General features: G+C 34.8%; 3 protein-coding genes across 3 annotated transcripts; 2 read left to right on the forward strand and 1 right to left on the reverse strand.

Annotated features, from left to right (window-relative positions):
- The first annotated feature begins 3,954 nt into the window (after positions 1-3,954).
- On the forward strand, positions 3,955-6,171 carry LOC115977318 (peptide-N4-(N-acetyl-beta-glucosaminyl)asparagine amidase A-like). The gene has a single exon (XM_031099105.1). It carries the CDS (start codon positions 4,054-4,056, stop codon positions 5,857-5,859), a length of 1,806 nt encoding a protein of 601 aa, XP_030954965.1. The 5' UTR covers positions 3,955-4,053; the 3' UTR covers positions 5,860-6,171.
- A 333-nt stretch (positions 6,172-6,504) lies between these two features.
- LOC115977319 (peptide-N4-(N-acetyl-beta-glucosaminyl)asparagine amidase A-like) lies at positions 6,505-8,800 on the forward strand. The gene has a single exon (XM_031099106.1). It carries the CDS (start codon positions 6,986-6,988, stop codon positions 8,762-8,764), a length of 1,779 nt encoding a protein of 592 aa, XP_030954966.1. The 5' UTR covers positions 6,505-6,985; the 3' UTR covers positions 8,765-8,800.
- Positions 8,801-10,969: 2,169 nt separating this feature from the next.
- LOC115977320 (polyubiquitin) lies at positions 10,970-13,448 on the reverse strand. The gene is made up of 2 exons (XM_031099107.1): positions 13,374-13,448; positions 10,970-12,378 (listed from the first exon to the last, which is right to left on the reverse strand). The coding sequence occupies exon 2, from the start codon at positions 12,376-12,378 to the stop codon at positions 11,233-11,235; it is 1,146 nt and encodes a 381-aa protein (XP_030954967.1). The 5' UTR covers positions 13,374-13,448; the 3' UTR covers positions 10,970-11,232.
- Between the last annotated feature and the right edge of the window lie 6,609 nt (positions 13,449-20,057).

Raw genomic sequence — 20,057 nt, forward strand, 5'->3', positions numbered from 1 at the left:
AATTCCAAATGAGTTCAACGTCAAATCTGTTCAAGCCTATCTAATAGACTTATCCTTTCCCTTTGCTTCAGAAGAAATATTTTTGAAAAATAAATTGGGTAAAGAAACAGATACAGCCTATGAAAAAATTCAAAAATGCTCAAAATACGTTACTATTTTCAGCAGCAATTTGAAACACATTTTTGGCATGGATAACGTTGAAATTTGGCTTTCTCTATTTCTGAAAAAGTTGTAGATAATTGAATTTCCTTTCAAAAAAAACCCATCTTGAATCAATTGGAATTTTGAGCGGAAAATTAGAGCCAAAATACGAAGCAGGTGCAGCATCATTTCAAAATTTGAATGGAGATCAACACCAAATCCGTCCCCAGCTCATTTAAACAGATTACCTCCTCCCTTAGCTTCAGAAGAAAGCTAATAACTTAGCTTTAAAGCTAAGCCATCCCTTCCCCTATAAATAGAGAAGACCTCTTCCATTCTCTGGACCCCGAATTCCCTCTAGAGCGCTAGTGAGAAAGCAGAAAAAAAAAAAGCTATTGAGCAACCATTGTTCTTACTTTGGTTGTAGTTGAGTACTTCCTTGCTTTCTCCCTAGCCCTTTAAGTGATCACTTCCCCCTTTTAATTTATTGCTTGTAAGTAGTTAATTGTGTTTTTTTTTAATTCTTTATACATGCTAGAATAAATGCTTACAAATCATTATTCACTTCTTTTATGCTATGCTTGGATGAACATGCCTATATGTCTTATTGATTTTCTCTTACATGCTTAGATGAACATTTCTAGGTAATACAAAATTTTCTCTTGAATGCTTAGATGAACACTTCTAGGCTAATACACAATTTTCTCTTGAATGCTTAGATGAACACTTCTAGGTTAAAGCACAAATTTCTCTTGATTTTGTCTAGATAAACATGTCTAGGGTTTTTTCCTTTACTTCTCTTCATAATTGCTTGGATGATCAAATATGCTTAAAGGTTTTATTTTTATTTGTTCCTCTTTGAAATTATGTTGATGACAAATAACATGACAATTTTGTTTTTCCTTCACATGCTTAGATGAACATGTCTAGGCTAGGAATTCTTTGTTTATATTGATCTCTTGGATGAACATGCCATTACCTTCATTTTTTTTACATTAAAATTGTTATCTAACAAGTTTCATTATTTTTTGTTTCTCTTTATGTCAAATTCCCCTAACACATATTTATTTACAATTCTTGCAAATTACATGTTTATATGACATATTCTTTGTATTTGTTTGACATGACATGACATTGGCCATCTTAACCTAGGAGACCGGTTTTACCGGGCGAGATGGGTGCTTAATCCCTTCCCATCTCGTAAATTAGCCTCCGAACCAAGATCAAGGGTTCAAGACTATGCTCTTGTATATACAATTTTACTTTTTTAGAATGTAACTAGGAAATGAAGCAATGTAATTTATTTTTCTTAGATTGTATCTAGGACAAAAAGCATTGTAAATTTTTGTTACAAAATTTGATGTAAATTGTCATATACATTAATACAACAGAAGTATTTTTCATTAAAGGTTTTCTTGTTTTTCCTTTTAAATTAAATAAGTGGCGACTCCATGTAAAACCCTCGATCTAGGGGGGAGCACATTTTACAGGTCACAACACAATACTTTTAAGAAAACATAGTTCCATCACCGCACACCCTTAGTGCAATGGTCACTTCGCAAGTATAAGTACTTGTGGAGTGTGGGGTGTAAGGGGTAAGGAACGAGATTTAAGTCTCCAAGAAAGAGCTTCACACATATACACTTAGATAAGGCTAAAGTAGAATTTCTATCTTGTAATAAAATAAATAAATGAAAAACATAGTTCCACAAATAATTTTCAAAAATGTGTTTAACCTAAAAATGACGTTTAATCAACATGATTATTTTCCAAAAAAAAAAAATCCCATTAAAAGCTACTTACCTTGCAACCAAGTTTAACTCTAAAAGCTCCAAAGGAGATTAATTAGAACCTAAACAATTTCACAATAAGCATAAAAGCTTGAAATTGTATCTAGCTACAAATTAGGAATTGCCAAATAAGTACTTTGAATAGGCAAGCCTATTATTTAATCTCATTTATAATGTATTCCACTCCCATAGTTTCTCAACAGATTAATTCATAAGGCATAGGCTCCAATTTATAAAATTAACTCATTCAAGGTATTATCTCTAACATCAAAACCTCAACACCCTCTAAGCACTTCCCACAAGGTTTACACCACATCAACAAGAGACCCATGATACCAAAAATCATAATATCCTCCAAGACAAATAATTTGAATATTTAACTAGTTTCAAATAATAAATAAAAATTATATTCACCATTTATTTCACATTAAAAAGCCAAAACTTCCAAATCTTCACCACTTAGATAGCCACCATTGTAAAAACTATAAACCCACTTATCAAATAAATCCATCAAGACAAAACCCATACATATAAACACATGAATTCACTTTCAAAGCTCGTAAATCACATAAATATCATTATCAAAGCTTATATTAAAAGAACCTCAAGTAAAAGCATAAAAATCATCAAAAAGATTAGAAATCTTTACCTCAAATAAAATGGATGAAGATGCTTAACGGTTTCTAAAGATTTTCCGGTAATCTTGCTGAAAAAATGATGGTAGAACTGGTGGTATGAAATGGTAACAGCGGGAGAGTGTGAGTCAATGTTTATGTGAAAAAGGGGAAAAAAAAAAAAACAAATGAGTAGGGGTGTGCATGAGTCAGGTTAAGGGGATTTTTTTACTCAACCTACTATGGTGGGTTAAAAAAAATTTCAACCCAACCCAACCCAACCTATCACATAAGTCCAATCCAACCCACATGGGTTGGGTTGGGTCAGGTTGAACAATTTTTTTATTACTATTATTATTAAATTGAGTAAAAAAAAATACATCACACTTACCACCTGAGTTGATAAACAAAATATACATTAATATACGAACTAATATTCCAACTCAGTTACACATTAATATATGAACTAATATACATTAATATTGACTTTTATATAGGATAGGAGGAAGAGCTGGATATTTAAAAAAATAATAATTATATTATATATTTTAAATATATATTAAATATATAGGTGGGTCGGGTCAGGTTTGGCAGGTTTGAAATTTTATGACCTGAACCTAAACCTGACCCGTTATCAAAAAAAATTTTGTAACCCAATTCAACTCACCAAGCCCTAAAAACCGACCTAACCCGATGGGTTAGGTTGGGTCCAGTTGGTTTTGACAGATTAGTGAGTTGGCTGCACACCCCTACAAATGAGTAAAAATAGGAATGGCCAGTCAAAGAGATAAAATAATAGCGTGTGAGATGTGTGGTGAGGGTTAGTGTTGTAGGTGGGACACGTGTGGTCCCAAAAATATCTGACCTTTTTTTTCTTTTTTCTTTTTCTTTTTTCTTTTTTTTCTTTTTTCTTTTTTAATTGGCTGGGATGTTAGAGCATCTCCAATAGCATCAGCAAACACAAAATACTCTCTATTTTAGAGAGTATAACCACAAAATGCTACTCCAATGGCCTCCCTCTACATGAAATTTTTTTTTGCTAATGAACAGTAGCTCATCAAGTTTGATGAGCTACTGTTCATCCTTCAAATCCTTTTTTACTATTATAATAATTAGGTGTTGAATAAAAAAAATGTTTGAATATGTATAGTTGTTAAAAAAAGAATAAATAATGAATAAATAAATAATATTTAAATGAGATAGAGAATCTGTTGGAAAGTATATTTGAAAAAATTAGTAAATAAAGGTAAAAGTCACTGTTCATTCTCCAAACATACAAAAATTTGATGATTCTGCCGGAGATGCTCTTACAATGCCACTCAAATCTTCCTGGTTCACGCTGATCTACCATTTTAATTCAAAATTCTCGTTATATTTTTCCGTCAATTCGTTCTTTCCCTATCAATTACTTCAAGAAAGTCCAAAACTTGTACTCTGAAAACAAAGTAAAAAGTATCCACCAAGAAGATAAGAAACCCAAGAGTCCAATCCAATTCCAACCACCATTCATGGCCTCCTCTATGCTCTACTCTGTCCTTTTCCTCCTCCTTCACCAATCCCTCTTCTCCACAGCCAATCTCTTCCACAAAAAAGGCCTCTTTAGACAAGAGCTAGATTTCTCTGAGTCTCAACACAAACCTCTCAATGACACAACACCAACTCTCTTCTTTGAAGTAACAAAGCCCATCAAACTCCCCAACACAAAGCCTTGTTCTTATCACATCCTCCAACATGACTTTGGCTACACTTATGACAAGCCACCAGTTCTTGCAAACTACACCCCTACCTCCCACTGCCCATCTCAGAAGTTCTCCAAGATTGTCTTGCAATGGAATGCAACTTGCAAAGGCAGGCAATTTGACAGGATTTTTGGGGTTTGGCTTGGTGGGGCTGAGCTATTTCGTAGCTGCACAGCTGAGCCAAGGGCTACTGGGATTGTTTGGAATGTTGAGAAGGATATTACAAGGTATTATTCATTGCTTATGAAAAATCAAACACTTGCTGTTTATCTTGGTAACCTTATTACTAGTACTTATACTGGTGTGTACCATGTGAATATAACTATTCAGTTTTATCCTGCTGAAAAAAATGGTGTGTCCAAATTGGGTGATTTGGTGTCTAAATACCATTCCCCGGCTAATTTGATCATACCCTTTTCGCAAAACTTACCATTGAATAATGGGTTGTGGTTTGAAATTGAGAACTCCACAGATATTGCACTGAGGGAATTCAAGATTCCACAAAATGCTTATAGAGCTGTGTTGGAGGTCTATGTTTCATTTCATGAGAATGATGAATCTTGGTATTCGAATTTATACAATGAGTACATTGAGGCGAATAATATTACAGGTGTAGCAGGAAATGGACCTTTTAGGGAGGTTGTGGTTTGTCTTGATGGTCAGGTGGTTGGTGCCATTTGGCCTTTTACTGTCATTTTTACTGGAGGGGTTAATCCCCTCTTATGGAGGCCAATTACTGGTATTGGATCATTCGATCTTCCTTCTTATAATATTGAAATCACACCATTTTTGGGCAAGATAATAGATGGAAAGAGCCATAAGTTTGGGTTTAGTGTGACGAATGCATTAAATGTTTGGTACATTGATGCAAATTTGCATCTTTGGTTGGACAGCAAGACCACAAAAATTGATGGGAAGATTTTGGAGCACGTTAGCTCGCCTCTTGTTGTTTCTTTGGTATCTGATTTCAAGGGCTTAAATGGAACGTTTTTGAGTAGTGTAAGCAGGTCTGTATCCTCCACTGGATGGGTGATGTCCTCCCATGGGAATATCACTACTAATTGGATTCAAAACTTTAGTTACAATAATTCAATGCTGATAGAAAGCAATGGAGATTTGCAGATTGTGAATCAAACCATCCATTTTAATGACAGTGTTCATGCAAAGTTGCCATCATCTTCTGTTTTCTCAACAGAATCCCACAAAAAATTCGACCTTTATTCATACTACAACGAATTAGATGAAGGAAATGGAACTTCTGTATCGAGTGAAAATGTCACTTTGGGATTTTTTGAAAAGAAGTCTAAGGATGTTGGTTTTGGATTCTCAAAGTGCTCTCTTGAAAATGTGCAGAATGGACAGGGCAATATGGCTGTAAAGAACAATTTGGTGGTAAGTGGATTAGGCAGTACACAACAAGTGTACAAATATGATGGCAGCGATTTTTGTTACTTCAGAAATGTAAGCAGCTCGAATTATACCATCCTTTATGATGAACTGGGAAACATATGTCATAAAGGAACAAGGTCTAATTCTGGTTTTAGGTTAGGCAATATGCAGACTTTCCCTGCTTGAAGGGCTTTTCTTGCACCCAGTTTACTTCATAACAGTAAAGAAGTTTAGATTTTTTGTTTTGTTTTTCCAATAGATCATGAACACTCTTAATTAATCCATTCAAATAATTAAAAAATTTGTAGGCCGAAACAGGGTCGTCGAAAATGAATCAGGTTTGCATAAGCAGTATCCCTCATTATAATGGGAGGTTCTGATGAAAGTGGTGATCTTTTTGTGTTTTGTAAAACGAAGTTGCAAAATGAAATTCTTTGTTGATACCTCTTGAAATTCTTTGTATCTTAATGCTAATGAAGTTATTTTCAATTATAAATACAAACTTATTGTCAAGGACTGAGAAAAAAGTTATTGAAGTTATATATATATATATATATATATATCATTTTTTTTTCTTTTTTTTAATTTGTAGGCTGAAATTCTCCTAAGTTTTGGTGTCTCCTCCCTTGCTTTCAAAGAAAAAAAAAATCAATTCTCATTTTTACCTTTTAATGTTTAGTAATTTGAATTTTTCATAACTATTGAATTGAGGTTACCACTTAAATATGCTATCAATTATTATTTTGAATTGATAAATTCAAGGTTTTTTCATTTAAATATGCAGTGAAATTACTTGAATAAGTAATGCATCACACAAGCATAATACTAGTGTCTATGTGTGTGTGTATATATAGAACAAACTCTTCTAAAAAACTTATGTGACAAAATATTACGAGCTTAAAGATAGATGACAATGAATGTACCTTGTAAGACTTGCCTTGTTTACCATGTTTCTTGTTTTAGCAAAAGAGATTTGTCTTGTAATCTTTATTTCTAGGTACTTCATTTTCCCCTAAGACTAGGACTTGACAGCTGTCCATACCGAGGTTAACAAAACAAAACGACCAATTTGGTAAAGCCACTCAAGCCTTCCCATATTGTTGGCATTTTGCACTCTATTTTCACTTTTCAATTCAAAATTCTCGTTATCTTTTTCTGTCTAATATTTCTTCTTTCCTGATCAATTATTTCTCAAGAAACTCCAAAACTAACTTTTTTTATACTCAAAGAAAGTAAAAAGTTTCCATCAAGAAGAAAGAGTTAAGAAAGAAAAGAAAACCCAACAGTTTCAATCCAATTCCAACCACCACTCATGGCCTCCTCTATGCTCTACCCTCTCCTTCTCCTCCTCTTCCTTCACAATCCCCTCTTCTCCACAGCCAATATCTTCCACAAAAAAAGCCCCTTTAGACATCAGCTAGATCTCTCTGAGTCCCAAAAAAAACCTCTCAATGACACCCCACCAACTCTCTTCTTTGAAGTAACAAAACCCATCAAACTCCCCAAGACAAAGCCTTGCTCTTATCACATACTTCAACATGACTTTGGCTACACTTATGGCAGCCCTCCAGTTCTTGCAAACTACACACCTCCCTCACATTGCCCATCTCAGAAGTTTTCCAAGATTGTTTTCCAATGGCATGCAACTTGTAAAGGCAGGCAATTTGACCGGATTTTTGGGGTTTGGCTTGGTGGGGTTGAGCTATTTCGTAGCTGCACAGCTGAGCCAAGGGCTACTGGGATTGTTTGGAGTGTCGAGAAGGACATTACAAGGTATTATTCATTGCTCATGAAGAATCAAACACTTGCTGTTTATCTTGGTAACCTTATTACTAGTACTTATACTGGTGTGTATCATGTGAATATAACCATTCAGTTTTATCCTGCTAAAGAAAATGACGTGTCCAAGTTGGGTGCTTTGGTGTCTACACATCATTCCCCGGCTGATTTGATCATGCCCTTTTCACGGAACTTGCCATTGAATGATGGTTTGTGGTTTAAAATTGAGAATTCCACTGATATTGCATTGAGTGAATTCAAGATACCACAAAATGCTTATAGAGCTGTGTTAGAGGTGTATGTTTCTTTTCATGAAAATGATGAATTTTGGTATTCGAATTTGTACAATGAGTACATTGAGGCAAATAATCTTACGGGTGCAGCTGGAAATGGACCTTTTAGGGAGGTTTTGGTTAGTCTTGATGGTAAGGAGGTTGGTGCGGTTTGGCCATTTACTGTCATTTACACTGGAGGGATTAATCCCCTCTTATGGAGGCCCATTACTGCTATCGGATCTTATGATCTCCCTTCTTATAATATTGAGATCACACCATTTTTAGGGAAGATACTTGATGGAAAGAGCCATAAGTTTGGTTTTAGTGTGACGAATGCCTTGAATGTTTGGTACATTGATGCAAATTTGCATCTTTGGTTGGACAGCAAGAGCACAAAAATCCAAGGGAAGCTTGTGGAGCACTTTAGCTCGCCTCTTGCTGTTTCATTGGTATCTGATTTTAGGGGCTTAAATGGAACGTTTTTTAATACTGTAAGCAGGTCCATATCCTCAACTGGATGGGTGAAGTCCTCCCATGGGATTATCACGACAAATTGGATTCAAAACTTTAGTTACGAAAATTCAATGCTGATTGGAAGAAATGGGGATTTGCAGATTGTGAATCAAATCATCCATTTCAATGACACTGTTCACGCAAGGCCATCATCTTCTGTTTTCTCAACAGAATCCCACAAAACATTCGACCTTTATTTATACTATAACGAATTGGATTATGGAAATGGAACTTCTGTAAGTAGTGAAAATTTCACTTTGGGATTTTTTGAGAATAGGTCTAAGGATGTTGGTTTTGGATTCTCAAAGGGCTCTCTCAGTAATGTGCAGAATGGACAGGGTTATTTGGTTGCAAGCAACAACTCGTTGGTCAGTGGATTGGGCAGTACACAACAAGTATACAAATATGATGGCAGCGATTTATGTTACTTCAGAAATGTAAGCAGCTTGAATTATACCATCCTTTACGATGATGTGGGAAACACATGCCATAAAGGAAGAAAGTCTCATTCTGCATTGGGTTAAGCAGAATGCATCGTTATCCCAGCTCGAAATGCTTTTCTAGCACACAGTTTACTTCATAACAGTGAAAAGTTTAAATTGTTCATTTTATTTATCCAATAGATGGTGAAGACTCTCTTCATTTATCCATCTTCAATTAATCAGAAATGTTTTAGGTGGAAATTTGCATATCCAGTGTCCCTCATTATATTGGGAGGTGATGATGAAAGTGCTGATCTTTTTGTGTTTTGTAAAAAAGACTTTCAAAATGAAATTCTTCGTTAATCCATCTTGAAATAATCAGGTTTGCATAACATGTAAAATGAAAATCCTTGATTCAGATGATTACATGATTTTTATGAGGCAATTCGTATGCAATGTCATGTTGTTCATACAATGTTCTTGAGATGCTCACATGCTAGATCAAATGATACAGAAATGAAATGAATCATGTTTTGAATCATATGATAATCTTGTTCATATTTGCTCCTCAAAATCTTAAATTTGACATATTGTTCGTTTGAGTGATACGACATGATGTTAACTACAATAGTCTATAAGACCGGTCAAGCATGCCAAATAAGTGCTTAATAAACTCTTATCTTGCAACTTAGTCTCCAAACTTAGATTAAAGATTCATAAATGAGCCTTTTATCCAATATAATTTATATTTTATAGAATGTAAATAGGGTTAAAGTCATGTAATTCTTAGATTGTACCTAGGACCAAGACCTTATAAAGTTATTTTCTATTTATTGTAAACTTTTTATCTTTAAAATGAGGCAATTTTCTTTATGATTTTCTTATTTTTCCAAGTTAAAAAAAAAAAAAAAAAAAAAAAAAAAAAAAAAAAAAAAAAAAAAAAAAAAAAAAAAAAAAAAAAAGTGGGGCTCCATATAAAACCCTGATCTTAGGGAACATATGTACAGTTGAAAACTCACAATCAAGAGTAATGAGGGAAATTTGGAAAAGATATTGGTCTCTAATGTCCCCCAAAAAGTGCAAAAATTTTGTGTCCCCCAAAAACGTTCAAAGTTTTGTCCCCGCAGGAAAAAAAAATGGAGTTAAATATCCTATGGGATTCCACTTTCCCATGAAATGTATGGGCTCTTGTCAAAGCTAAACTACTGAAATGTGCATCATGAGCGCAATATCATCCTGCTTTGGCACGAGAAATGTTTGAGAAAATGGCAATGCAGCAGTTGGAGCTATGAGCCGTCATTGCATGGCCCATTTAGAATGCCTATAATTTGTAATTCGTATTATCTTGGTGGCTAAGAGGTTGTTCAATTGTAGAGCCTTTTTCAACTATTAATAAGCTGTAAGCTATTCTAAGAGGTTCAGATCAAAGAGAAGAGAGGGTAGGCCTCAAACTCTAGCCATTTTCATTCTCATTCTGCTTAATTTGGTTCAAGAGAAAGTGGAGGAAAATATAAGACAAGTAGGAGTTTTCAAACTCTTAAAATAATTTGCTCCTCTTTATCTTTTAATATAAAAAATAAAAAATAAAACAATTGACTTTTTTTGGACCGGTTAATAGATTAATTAAATGAGTTGGGTGGATAATAGGTATTTAATTTATATTTATACAGGTTATAAATGCGTATTTGGATAATAATAATGTACCCAACTTATTATGACCCGACCCAAAATAAACACAACTTGCCCGATTGCCACCCCTATTTGTGTAGGGGCCTATTTGCCTTTTGCAAGTCATGGATTGAGGTGTTGTCTTGAATCTATATGTGCGGTTTCCCCATCTAGCCAAAAGGCTTGAGCCTTTGACGTCATACATGTATACTTTTTTTGTTTAATTAGATTTCCATCTTTTCAGTAAAAAAAATTTTCCAAAAAATTTAAAAATTGGCAAGCAATTTACATCTTGAATCTACAGCAGAGCATGATGACTGATAAGGTTGTCACCCTATGACCACGTCAATTAACAACACCAGGAAAGAAAGGTCATTTTTTATCACATCTTTTACATAGTGCAACAGAGCCACATTAGACATTACACAGTAATTAATATATGCTAACCCCCACCAGTATCCGCACTCTCTATTAGTATCTTTATAAAATTAAAAAAACAAAGGAAATATTAACCAACACAGAGCAGAGTGCAACGCAAATTTAAATCCAGCGAGTACAACACATATTATGACATATGTATATACAGGATGAACCAACATAGAGCAGAGTGCAACACAAATATGTATGAACAAGATGAACAAACACACACAGCAGCACAACACGTGTGCATAAAAATTACTTTATTTTATACTAAACAGCAATAACAACATGACCTCATGGGGCCAATTTAACCACCATCTTAAAAACAGCATGAAAATATTAAACAAATCATATAGAACATAGCAAGTTTGAATCTTATAAGAAGCCATCGAACAATAGCCAAGAAAAACAAATCATGACCACGAAACTTCACAGAATGACTCATAACCACAGAAATCGAAATAACTACACGACAAACTACCTCAGAAACCACCACGGAGGCGAAGGACAAGGTGAAGAGTTGACTCCTTTTGGATATTATAATCTGCAAGAGTCCTGCCATCCTCCAACTGCTTACCGGCAAAAATCAGCCTCTGCTGGTCAGGTGGAATACCCTCTTTGTCCTGAATCTTAGCTTTCACATTGTCAATGGTATCAGAACTTTCAACCTCCAGAGTTATGGTTTTACCAGTCAATGTCTTCACAAAAATCTGCATCCCACCACGCAAACGAAGCACCAAGTGAAGGGTCGATTCCTTTTGGATATTATAATCAGCAAGAGTGCGCCCATCTTCCAGCTGTTTGCCAGCAAATATCAGCCTCTGCTGGTCTGGAGGGATCCCCTCTTTGTCTTGTATCTTTGCCTTGACATTATCAATAGTATCAGAACTTTCAACTTCCAATGTTATAGTTTTTCCAGTCAAGGTCTTCACAAAAATTTGCATTCCACCACGAAGACGGAGCACCAAATGGAGGGTGGACTCCTTCTGGATGTTATAGTCAGCAAGAGTACGACCATCTTCGAGTTGCTTGCCTGCAAAGATCAACCTCTGTTGGTCTGGTGGGATACCCTCCTTGTCCTGGATTTTTGCCTTGACATTGTCAATGGTATCCGAGCTTTCCACCTCCAATGTTATTGTTTTCCCTGTCAAAGTCTTAACAAAAATTTGCATACCCCCACGGAGACGAAGCACCAAGTGGAGGGTGGACTCCTTTTGGATGTTATAGTCTGCAAGGGTACGACCATCTTCAAGCTGCTTGCCGGCAAAAATCAACCTCTGCTGGTCTGGTGGGATACCTTCTTTGTCTTGTATTTTTGCCTTGACATTATCAATGGTATCTGAGCTTTCCACCTCCAAGGTGATGGTTTTTCCAGTCAGGGTCTTGACAAATATCTGCATCCCACCACGGAGACGAAGCACCAAGTGGAGGGTGGACTCTTTCTGGATATTGTAGTCGGCAAGAGTTCGACCATCTTCCAATTGTTTACCAGCGAAAATGAGCCTTTGCTGATCTGGTGGGATTCCTTCCTTGTCCTGGATTTTTGCTTTCACATTGTCAATAGTATCGGAGCTTTCAACCTCAAGGGTGATGGTCTTTCCAGTGAGAGTTTTCACAAAGATCTGCATCTGTTGGATTGAATGATCCCACAAAATTTTTAAATAAAATAAATTAGAAAATCATCGAAACCATATTTCAAATTGAAATGCCACAATCTTCCACATGCTTATATTTTCAAAAAAAATAAAAATCATCCATCAGATGTTATTGTTAGTTAATATATTTTCAAATTCTGAGTAAATTATACAAATAAAATAAACATAGTCAAACATATATGTAATGGATAAAACTTAAGAACATGACCTTAAGTCCAATACATCAGGTTCTCCAATTGAATTCAAACACTTGTTTGTTTTGAATTTAATTTTTCTTGGCAAAGATAAGACTCTTCTTATCTAATTGGTAAATGCAAACAAGTGTTTGAATACCCAAAATTGTATTGCACCAAAGGTACAGTATCTAAGTTTTACTCATACACCAGCTGAATCTATAATACAACTAGACCATAATTAAATCAAAATCAACGTCTCAATTTAAATCGATTTGGAATTTATAAACAACTGTTTGTTTAACCACTACACTCCCTAATGATTGTAAGATTGACGCCCTCAGGAAAAACAAACAAACAAACCTAACCCATCAAAAATACCCACGTCTATATCCCATATAATACACAAAAAGAATAAAGAAACAAAATTTAAAAAGAAAAAAAATTAAGAAAATTATATATATATATATATATATATATATATATACTGCAAACCCTAATCGAATTCTTTGGATCTTACAACAAAAAATTGGTATTCATCAATCAAGTACAGAAACACAAGATCAAGAAGAACAAATCGTATTGCAATCAACTGGAAAATCGGAAAGATCTAACAAAATTCAATCAGCCAAAAGGAGCATAACTCTAATCGAAATTTTACCCAAATTTAAAATTTGGGATATGAATCATCAAGTAATTTACACATCGATACAGGTTTTACAAATATCAATATCATAAATTTTTCTTTAAATTTTTTATTTAATAAATTAAAGAATATAAGAGAAAGGATTTTACCTTGAGAGAGAGAGAAATTGGGATGAGAATTTTCTGAAAGTGAGAAAATGTAGGGCCAAAGGATTGGGAGTGGCAGTAATTATAGAATTATAACTGGGGATTTTGCCGACTTTAGTCACCAATGGGATTGTGACACGTTTTAATTAGTAATAAAATTTTAGTTAGCGTATAAATTTTAATTTTTCAAACTTAGATAATAGAGTTTAGTTAAATTAAATTGGTTTGGCTTTCTTTCTTTCTTTCTTTTTTTCTTTTTTTTTTGAGAATCCAAACCAAAATGGCTCAACTGAATCTGTTTGGATATCGCTTATTTTGTTAAAACTAAAAACTTATTACTAAAAGTATTGTAGATAAAGGTAAAAGTTAATTAAAATAGTACAATGGAGCCTATAAATAGTATCAAAAAATTTAGTAAGGCCCATAAACAATGACAAAAATAAACTGAATAATAAAATAATTTTCATTTTTAAGTGATATCCAAACAGAGGCTAACATTACTTAAGGAACATCAAACAAAAGAAGATTAGAAATATCCTCTTGCACATCTTCTAATCAAACAGCTAAACTCAAACTCTCTTTAACTTTTTTTAGTTAGTGCATCAGCAACTACATTACAGTTGCGTTTCACATGACAAAACGGAATAAAATTAACATCAACAACTAATATCCTGATGTTATCGATAATGTTGCCATACTCCAGAGGGTTCGAACTTCCTTGAGCGATGGCTCATGGCTTGGATGACCACAGTAGAATCTCCTTTGAAAACCATCTCTCTGAGACCAATTTCTTCTAACGACAAGAACTCCTAAAGCAGCGAACCGGCTCTTGGGTTGATGCTGTCCATTGGCAGAGTCGGGTGGCCAAACTTTAAAGTGTTGCGACGATTTCAAACAACCCAGGCCACCAGCCCACCATGATGAATATCTCCTTCCTGAAATCCTCTTGTAGCTGCAGAAAACAATCCAATAAGTAGGGCATTAAGGTGGTTGGATTGGATAACCCTACTTTACATGGGTAAGTAGCAATCAAAAACGGGTTTGGCTTACCTTCGATATTTTTTTAATTGAAATCTCATTTTATTTTAATGAAATCTATTGCATCACTTGCTAATTAAATAAAATGTATAAATTAAAACTCATTATCATATCATTCTATCTTAAAGAAAATTATTGAATACTCTATGAATACCATAAATGAGTACTCTCTCTTACATGAATTGTGGGTTTAATCATGAATTACTCTTATCTAAGCCAAACCCAAATTAAACAACCCTAAATAATTAAAAGATTGTTCACTAACAAATGCTTTAGGGCATCTTTAAATTTTTCATTAAAAAAAAAAATATATATATATATATATATATATGCCAAGAGTTTTGTAATTTTAATAGGAGCAGCTTATGTGATTATAATATGCACAGTTCAAATCACTCGTCTCTAGTTGTAGTTATCAAATTATCAAAAAAGATAAATATTATCAAAAGAATTTTAAAAAATAATTAATTAATATATATAATAAGTATAAGTTTATATTCATTATTTCATTTGGATATTTTTGTGGTTGCATCAAATTGAAATAATCTTTTAGATACAAACAACCATTTTAATATTCTTAGCTTAATTGTTGGTATCAATTTTTCTTTCTTGCTTTCTTTCTTTTCTTTTTTTTCTTTTTCAGTTAAAATTTACTAAAATCCTTGAAGTGGTTTGCTAATAATTAGTAATATTGTTTCAAATGATATTAATAATAAATATTTACATAATTAAGGACTCTAATATGATTTTATTACATTTAATTGATTATGTCCTACCAAATAGATTGATTTCAGTACAAACTAGCCTGACCAATTTGCTATTGCCTTTTTTTATTAATAAAAACATGTGTTTTTGGAAATTGCAATAAATATCTAATTCCATGGTAAATGAGAATGTTGATATGTGGGTTTTTAGTTAGCTCAATGGGTAAAGTCTCTGATAATTGAATAAAAGATTTGTAGTTCAATCTCTACCTATACCAAAAACTGATTGATGTTTTGGTCTGATCATAAAGAATTATCATCGAGAGCGGATATTATAGGTTGAAACTTAAACTCTTTTTTTTTTTTTTTTTTTTAATGTCAATGCGACTAATGGTAATACTAAAATATTATTTTTTTGCCACATGACTTACCAACTGTCCAAAATTTTTAAAAAATAAATGTATTTTAATTTAATGACTCAATCATATTTACAATATTGCTTTTATTCAACCTATGTCGAAGTTGTGAGTTTTAGTTAGTGTAAGGACACAATTTGTAACGACCCATAATAATGTTGGGTTCGCACGTAAAAAGACCCAAACAATATCATTTATAGAGCGTGGGTTTGAAAAGCTAGGCCTTGGTCACCAGACAGTGGTTTTCCGTGGTGCTCATACATAAATAAATCGTATTCACTCTAGGAGTCTTTCTCCTGGAGGCGGGCTGGGAGGCTCTAGTTTTTTGGCCTTTTTTCCCAGCCTCTTTTTTGGCGCATCAACCTTCACATTATATAACCCTTCTTAGTTGATCTTAGCCCTCCACTTGTTGATCAGGCAGGTGCCTACTTCAGTACCCGTCCTATCAGCTGTCCCCCCCTTACTTTTTGTTAGTTGCGATAATCAAAGTCACCCTATCCAGGCGTCTTTTCTTATTAATATGATTAGGACATTGGCGGGTGCATTTAATGCGGAGGGGACGTATTTGCCTTGAACCAGTTTCGCACCGTACCCCCACGTGGGTCGCATTCTGCCTCTTCGCTTTTTAGGGGCAACCTTTAACGGGATGTTGCTCTTCCCTTTGAAGTCTTGGAGTGCCGAGGACAGGGTCATCCTCGGCTGTTCCCCCCGACACTTTGGCCTTTCCCCATTCGTCCTCGGCAAATACCCTCCTCAGCACGGGCCCCGAGCCCTAATAGAGCGTGGGCTGGATCATAAGTTCCCCGGCCCCACAATAGCCCCTCAAAATCCTGCTATCCGACTCCTCCAACAGATAGGAGGGTTTTGATGACATCGGATATCTGTCAATGCCTGTCAATCCTTGTTACCTATCGATTCCCGAGACTTTTCGTCTGCCCGAGACACATCTCTAGAGCCCTTGGAAGGTGAAACGTGGCCTCATTAAATGCGGGCAGCTCTGTGTTTCCTATGTTCTACGGCATGATGAAGATCAAACGGTGGTGATTCCTTGGCCTTTATGGGCGGGAAAATTCATGCAGTTACTCTAGGAAGCATAAATGATTTTTTGGAATGGATTATCTCATCATGTATGAATGGTTGAGCATGCAATATATTTAGAATCATGTTTCGGAACGTTAGCTCACCCGCCCTTATAGAGCCTTGAACTCATGTCTGAACCTCATTCAATGGAGATACAGGCATCATCCGAGATGTCACGTGTACTGTTAGGTCCCATTTAGTATCCTGATTTCCTTGAAGTAGTTGGTTTCCCCATAGGTTTGAGTCCAAGGACCATGCAATACCTTACTTCTGTCCAAAACTTGATTTTTTAAGTAATTGGTTTCCCCATAGATTTGAGTCCGAGGACCATGCAATACCTTGGTTCTGTCCAAAACTTGATTTTCAAGTAGTTGGTTTCCCCATAGGTTTGAGTCCGAGGACCATGCAATACCTTGGTTCTGTCCAAAACTTGATTTTTTAAGTAGTTAGTTTCCCCATAGGTTTGAGTCCGAGGACCATGCAATACCTTGGTTCTGTCCAAAACTTGATTTTGAAGTAGTTGGTTTCCCCATAGGTTTGAGTCCGAGAACCATGCAATACCTTGGTTTTGTCCAAAACTTGATTTTGAAGTAGTTGGTTTCCTCATAGGTTTAAGTTCGAGGACCATGCAATACCTTGGTTCTGTCCAAAACTTGATTTTCAAGTAGTTGGTTTCCCCATAGGTTTGAGTCCGAGGACCATGCAATATCTTGGTTCTGTCCAAAACTTGATTTTTTAAGTAGTTGGTTTCCCCATAGGTTTGAGTCCGAGGACCATGCAATACCTTGGTTCTATCCAAAACTTGATTTTGAAGTAGTTGGGGGACCTAACCCCTCGGTTATGGTGTGGGACCTTGGTTTAGAGGGATTACCTCCTCGGCCAAGCCCCTAGAACCATCCATGCCGCTGACGCTACGAAGCGCAGCCCCTAGCGAAGAAATGTAGCCCCTAATGGAACTTTATGCTAGAACACTACAACCGGCTGCTAGAAATGATAAGGGGACTGTCTCGACCTACCGCCTGTGCCAACACACAAGCCTTTCCCACAGACGGCACCAATTGTAAGGACACAATTTGTAACGACCCATAATAATGTTGGGTTCGCACGTAAAAAGGTCCAAACAATATCATTTATAGAGCGTGGGTTTGAAAGGCTAGGCCTTGGTCACCAGACAGTGGTTTTCCGTGGTGTTCATACATAAATAAATCGTATTCTCTCTAGGAGTCTTTCTCCTGGAGGCGGGCTGGGAGGCTCTGGTTTTTTGGCCTTTTCTCCCAGCCTCTTTTTTGGCGCATCAACCATCACATTATATAGCCCTTCTTGGTTGATCTTAGCCCTCCACTTGTTGATCAGGCAGGTGCCTACTTCAGTACCCGTCCTATCAGCTGTCCCCCCCTTACTTTTTGTTAGTTGCGATGATCGAAGTCACCCTGTCCAGTCGTCATTTCTCATTAATATGATTAGGACGTTGGCGGGTGCATTTAATGCGGAGAGGATATATTTGCCTTGAACCAGTTTCGCACTGTACCCCCACGTGGGTCGCATTCTACTCGCCTCTTCGGTTTTTGGGGGCAACCTTTAACGGGATGTTGCTCTTCCCTTTAAAATCTTGGAGTGTTGAGAACAGGGTCATCCTCGGCTGTTCCCCCCAACACTTCGGCCTTTCCCCATTCGTTCTCGGCAAATACCCTCCTCGGCACGGGCCCCGAGCCCTAATAGAGCGTGGGCCGGATCATAAGTTCCCCGGCCCCACAGTTAGTATCTTAATTCTCTTGAATTATGAAATAGTTGTAAAAATTAATCAAAACTTGAGAAACAAATTTTTGTAAATTCAAATAAAAAACCACAATAAAACTCTAAAATAAAAACTAAACTGACACATTTGAAACCTTACAAATCATTTTAACATATAGGGTAAATGTTAAGGACCAAAATAATGAATAACGCTTAAACCAAAGTCACATTATATACAAATATTGAAAAAATGCAATCATAGTGAATTCGTGTGTACAAGACTACAAGTGAATATGTGACTTCCAGTTAGCTTGACAAGTAAAATCTCTAATAGTTGAATAAGAGATCTGGGGTTCAATCCCCAATCCTCGCCTACACACGAAAAACTTATTAATGTCTTAGTCTGATAGCTATCATTAGAAGCAAACATCATAGGTTGAAATTCTCTCATAAAAATAAATAAATAAACTATAAGTGAATATAATATTGACAAAATTATAAATATACATACCATAATATGAATTTTTATTTGTTTACTAATATTATTCCTGTGCGATGTACAATTTGATGAAGATTCATATGTAAGCTACTTTTAAAAAAAAAATATATTAAATAAAGGTAATAATAAATCCTAAAATAAGTAAGTAATTTTAATAAATAAAATTACTTTAAGTTTCAATATTTGGACATTATCAGTGTTTATCTATTTTTATATTTTATAATTCTCTTTGTGCTTTGTGTTAATTTATTAATATGAGATATGGAATGAGTTTAATCATTCCTATTTGGGTTATGCCATAGCCAACACAAATAATAATATACAAAATAGTTCCTAAATACATTTTTTTTTTCCTACTGATAGTCTAACAAAAAAAAAAAAAAACCAACACACTCAAAAATTTAATATAATAATCAAAACCCAAAATGAAAACATACACAAAAGAGTTCAAAAATTGAGAATATAAAAAAATTAAAAATTTATATTAGAGAATCATGAACTTAAATGGGTGTTTATTGTTTTGCTTCTTTATAGTAAACTTCCTTTGGTATAATATTCTTCATGCAAATTTAGAAATAAAGAACAATAAGTAAGATGGATTTATTAAATTAAAACAATAAGCATTATGAACAATAAGCGTAAGTTGCAACTTGGGAAAAACAAGTGAAAAAAATACAAAAACATGGGGTGTAATATGTGGAATTTAATTTTATGGATGACTTTATTGGTTATGAGTGATTATATCAAAAATTCATGAATTAATACATACATACATACATACATACATATATATATATATATATATATATATATATATATGTTCTGAAAATTTTGATAATAAACTATTAGTTGGAGTAGAATTTAAATTTCAAAACTTAGGATCCATTTGGAACAACTTATTTAGCTGAAACTAATTTTTTTTTTTTTTTGCTGAAAGTGTAGAAAAAATGTTAAAAAAATAAGCTAAATAGTACAGTAGGACCCATGAATAGTATCAAAAAGTGCAGTGGAACCCATAAATCATATTATATCATATTATATATAATAAAAGTTGGGCTTAGGCGCCGTAATTGCGCCACGTGGCTTCACCAAATTACAGAAATTTTAATAAATCATATTATATAAAATAAAAGTTGGGCTTAGACGCCATAATTGCGCCACGTGGCTTCACCAAATTACAGAAATTTTAATAAATTTTTAGATTTTAAGAATAGAT

The sequence above is a fragment of the Quercus lobata genome, chromosome 2 (assembly GCF_001633185.2).
Source record: "Quercus lobata isolate SW786 chromosome 2, ValleyOak3.0 Primary Assembly, whole genome shotgun sequence".
In the NCBI taxonomy this organism is placed as follows: Eukaryota; Viridiplantae; Streptophyta; class Magnoliopsida; order Fagales; family Fagaceae; genus Quercus; species Quercus lobata.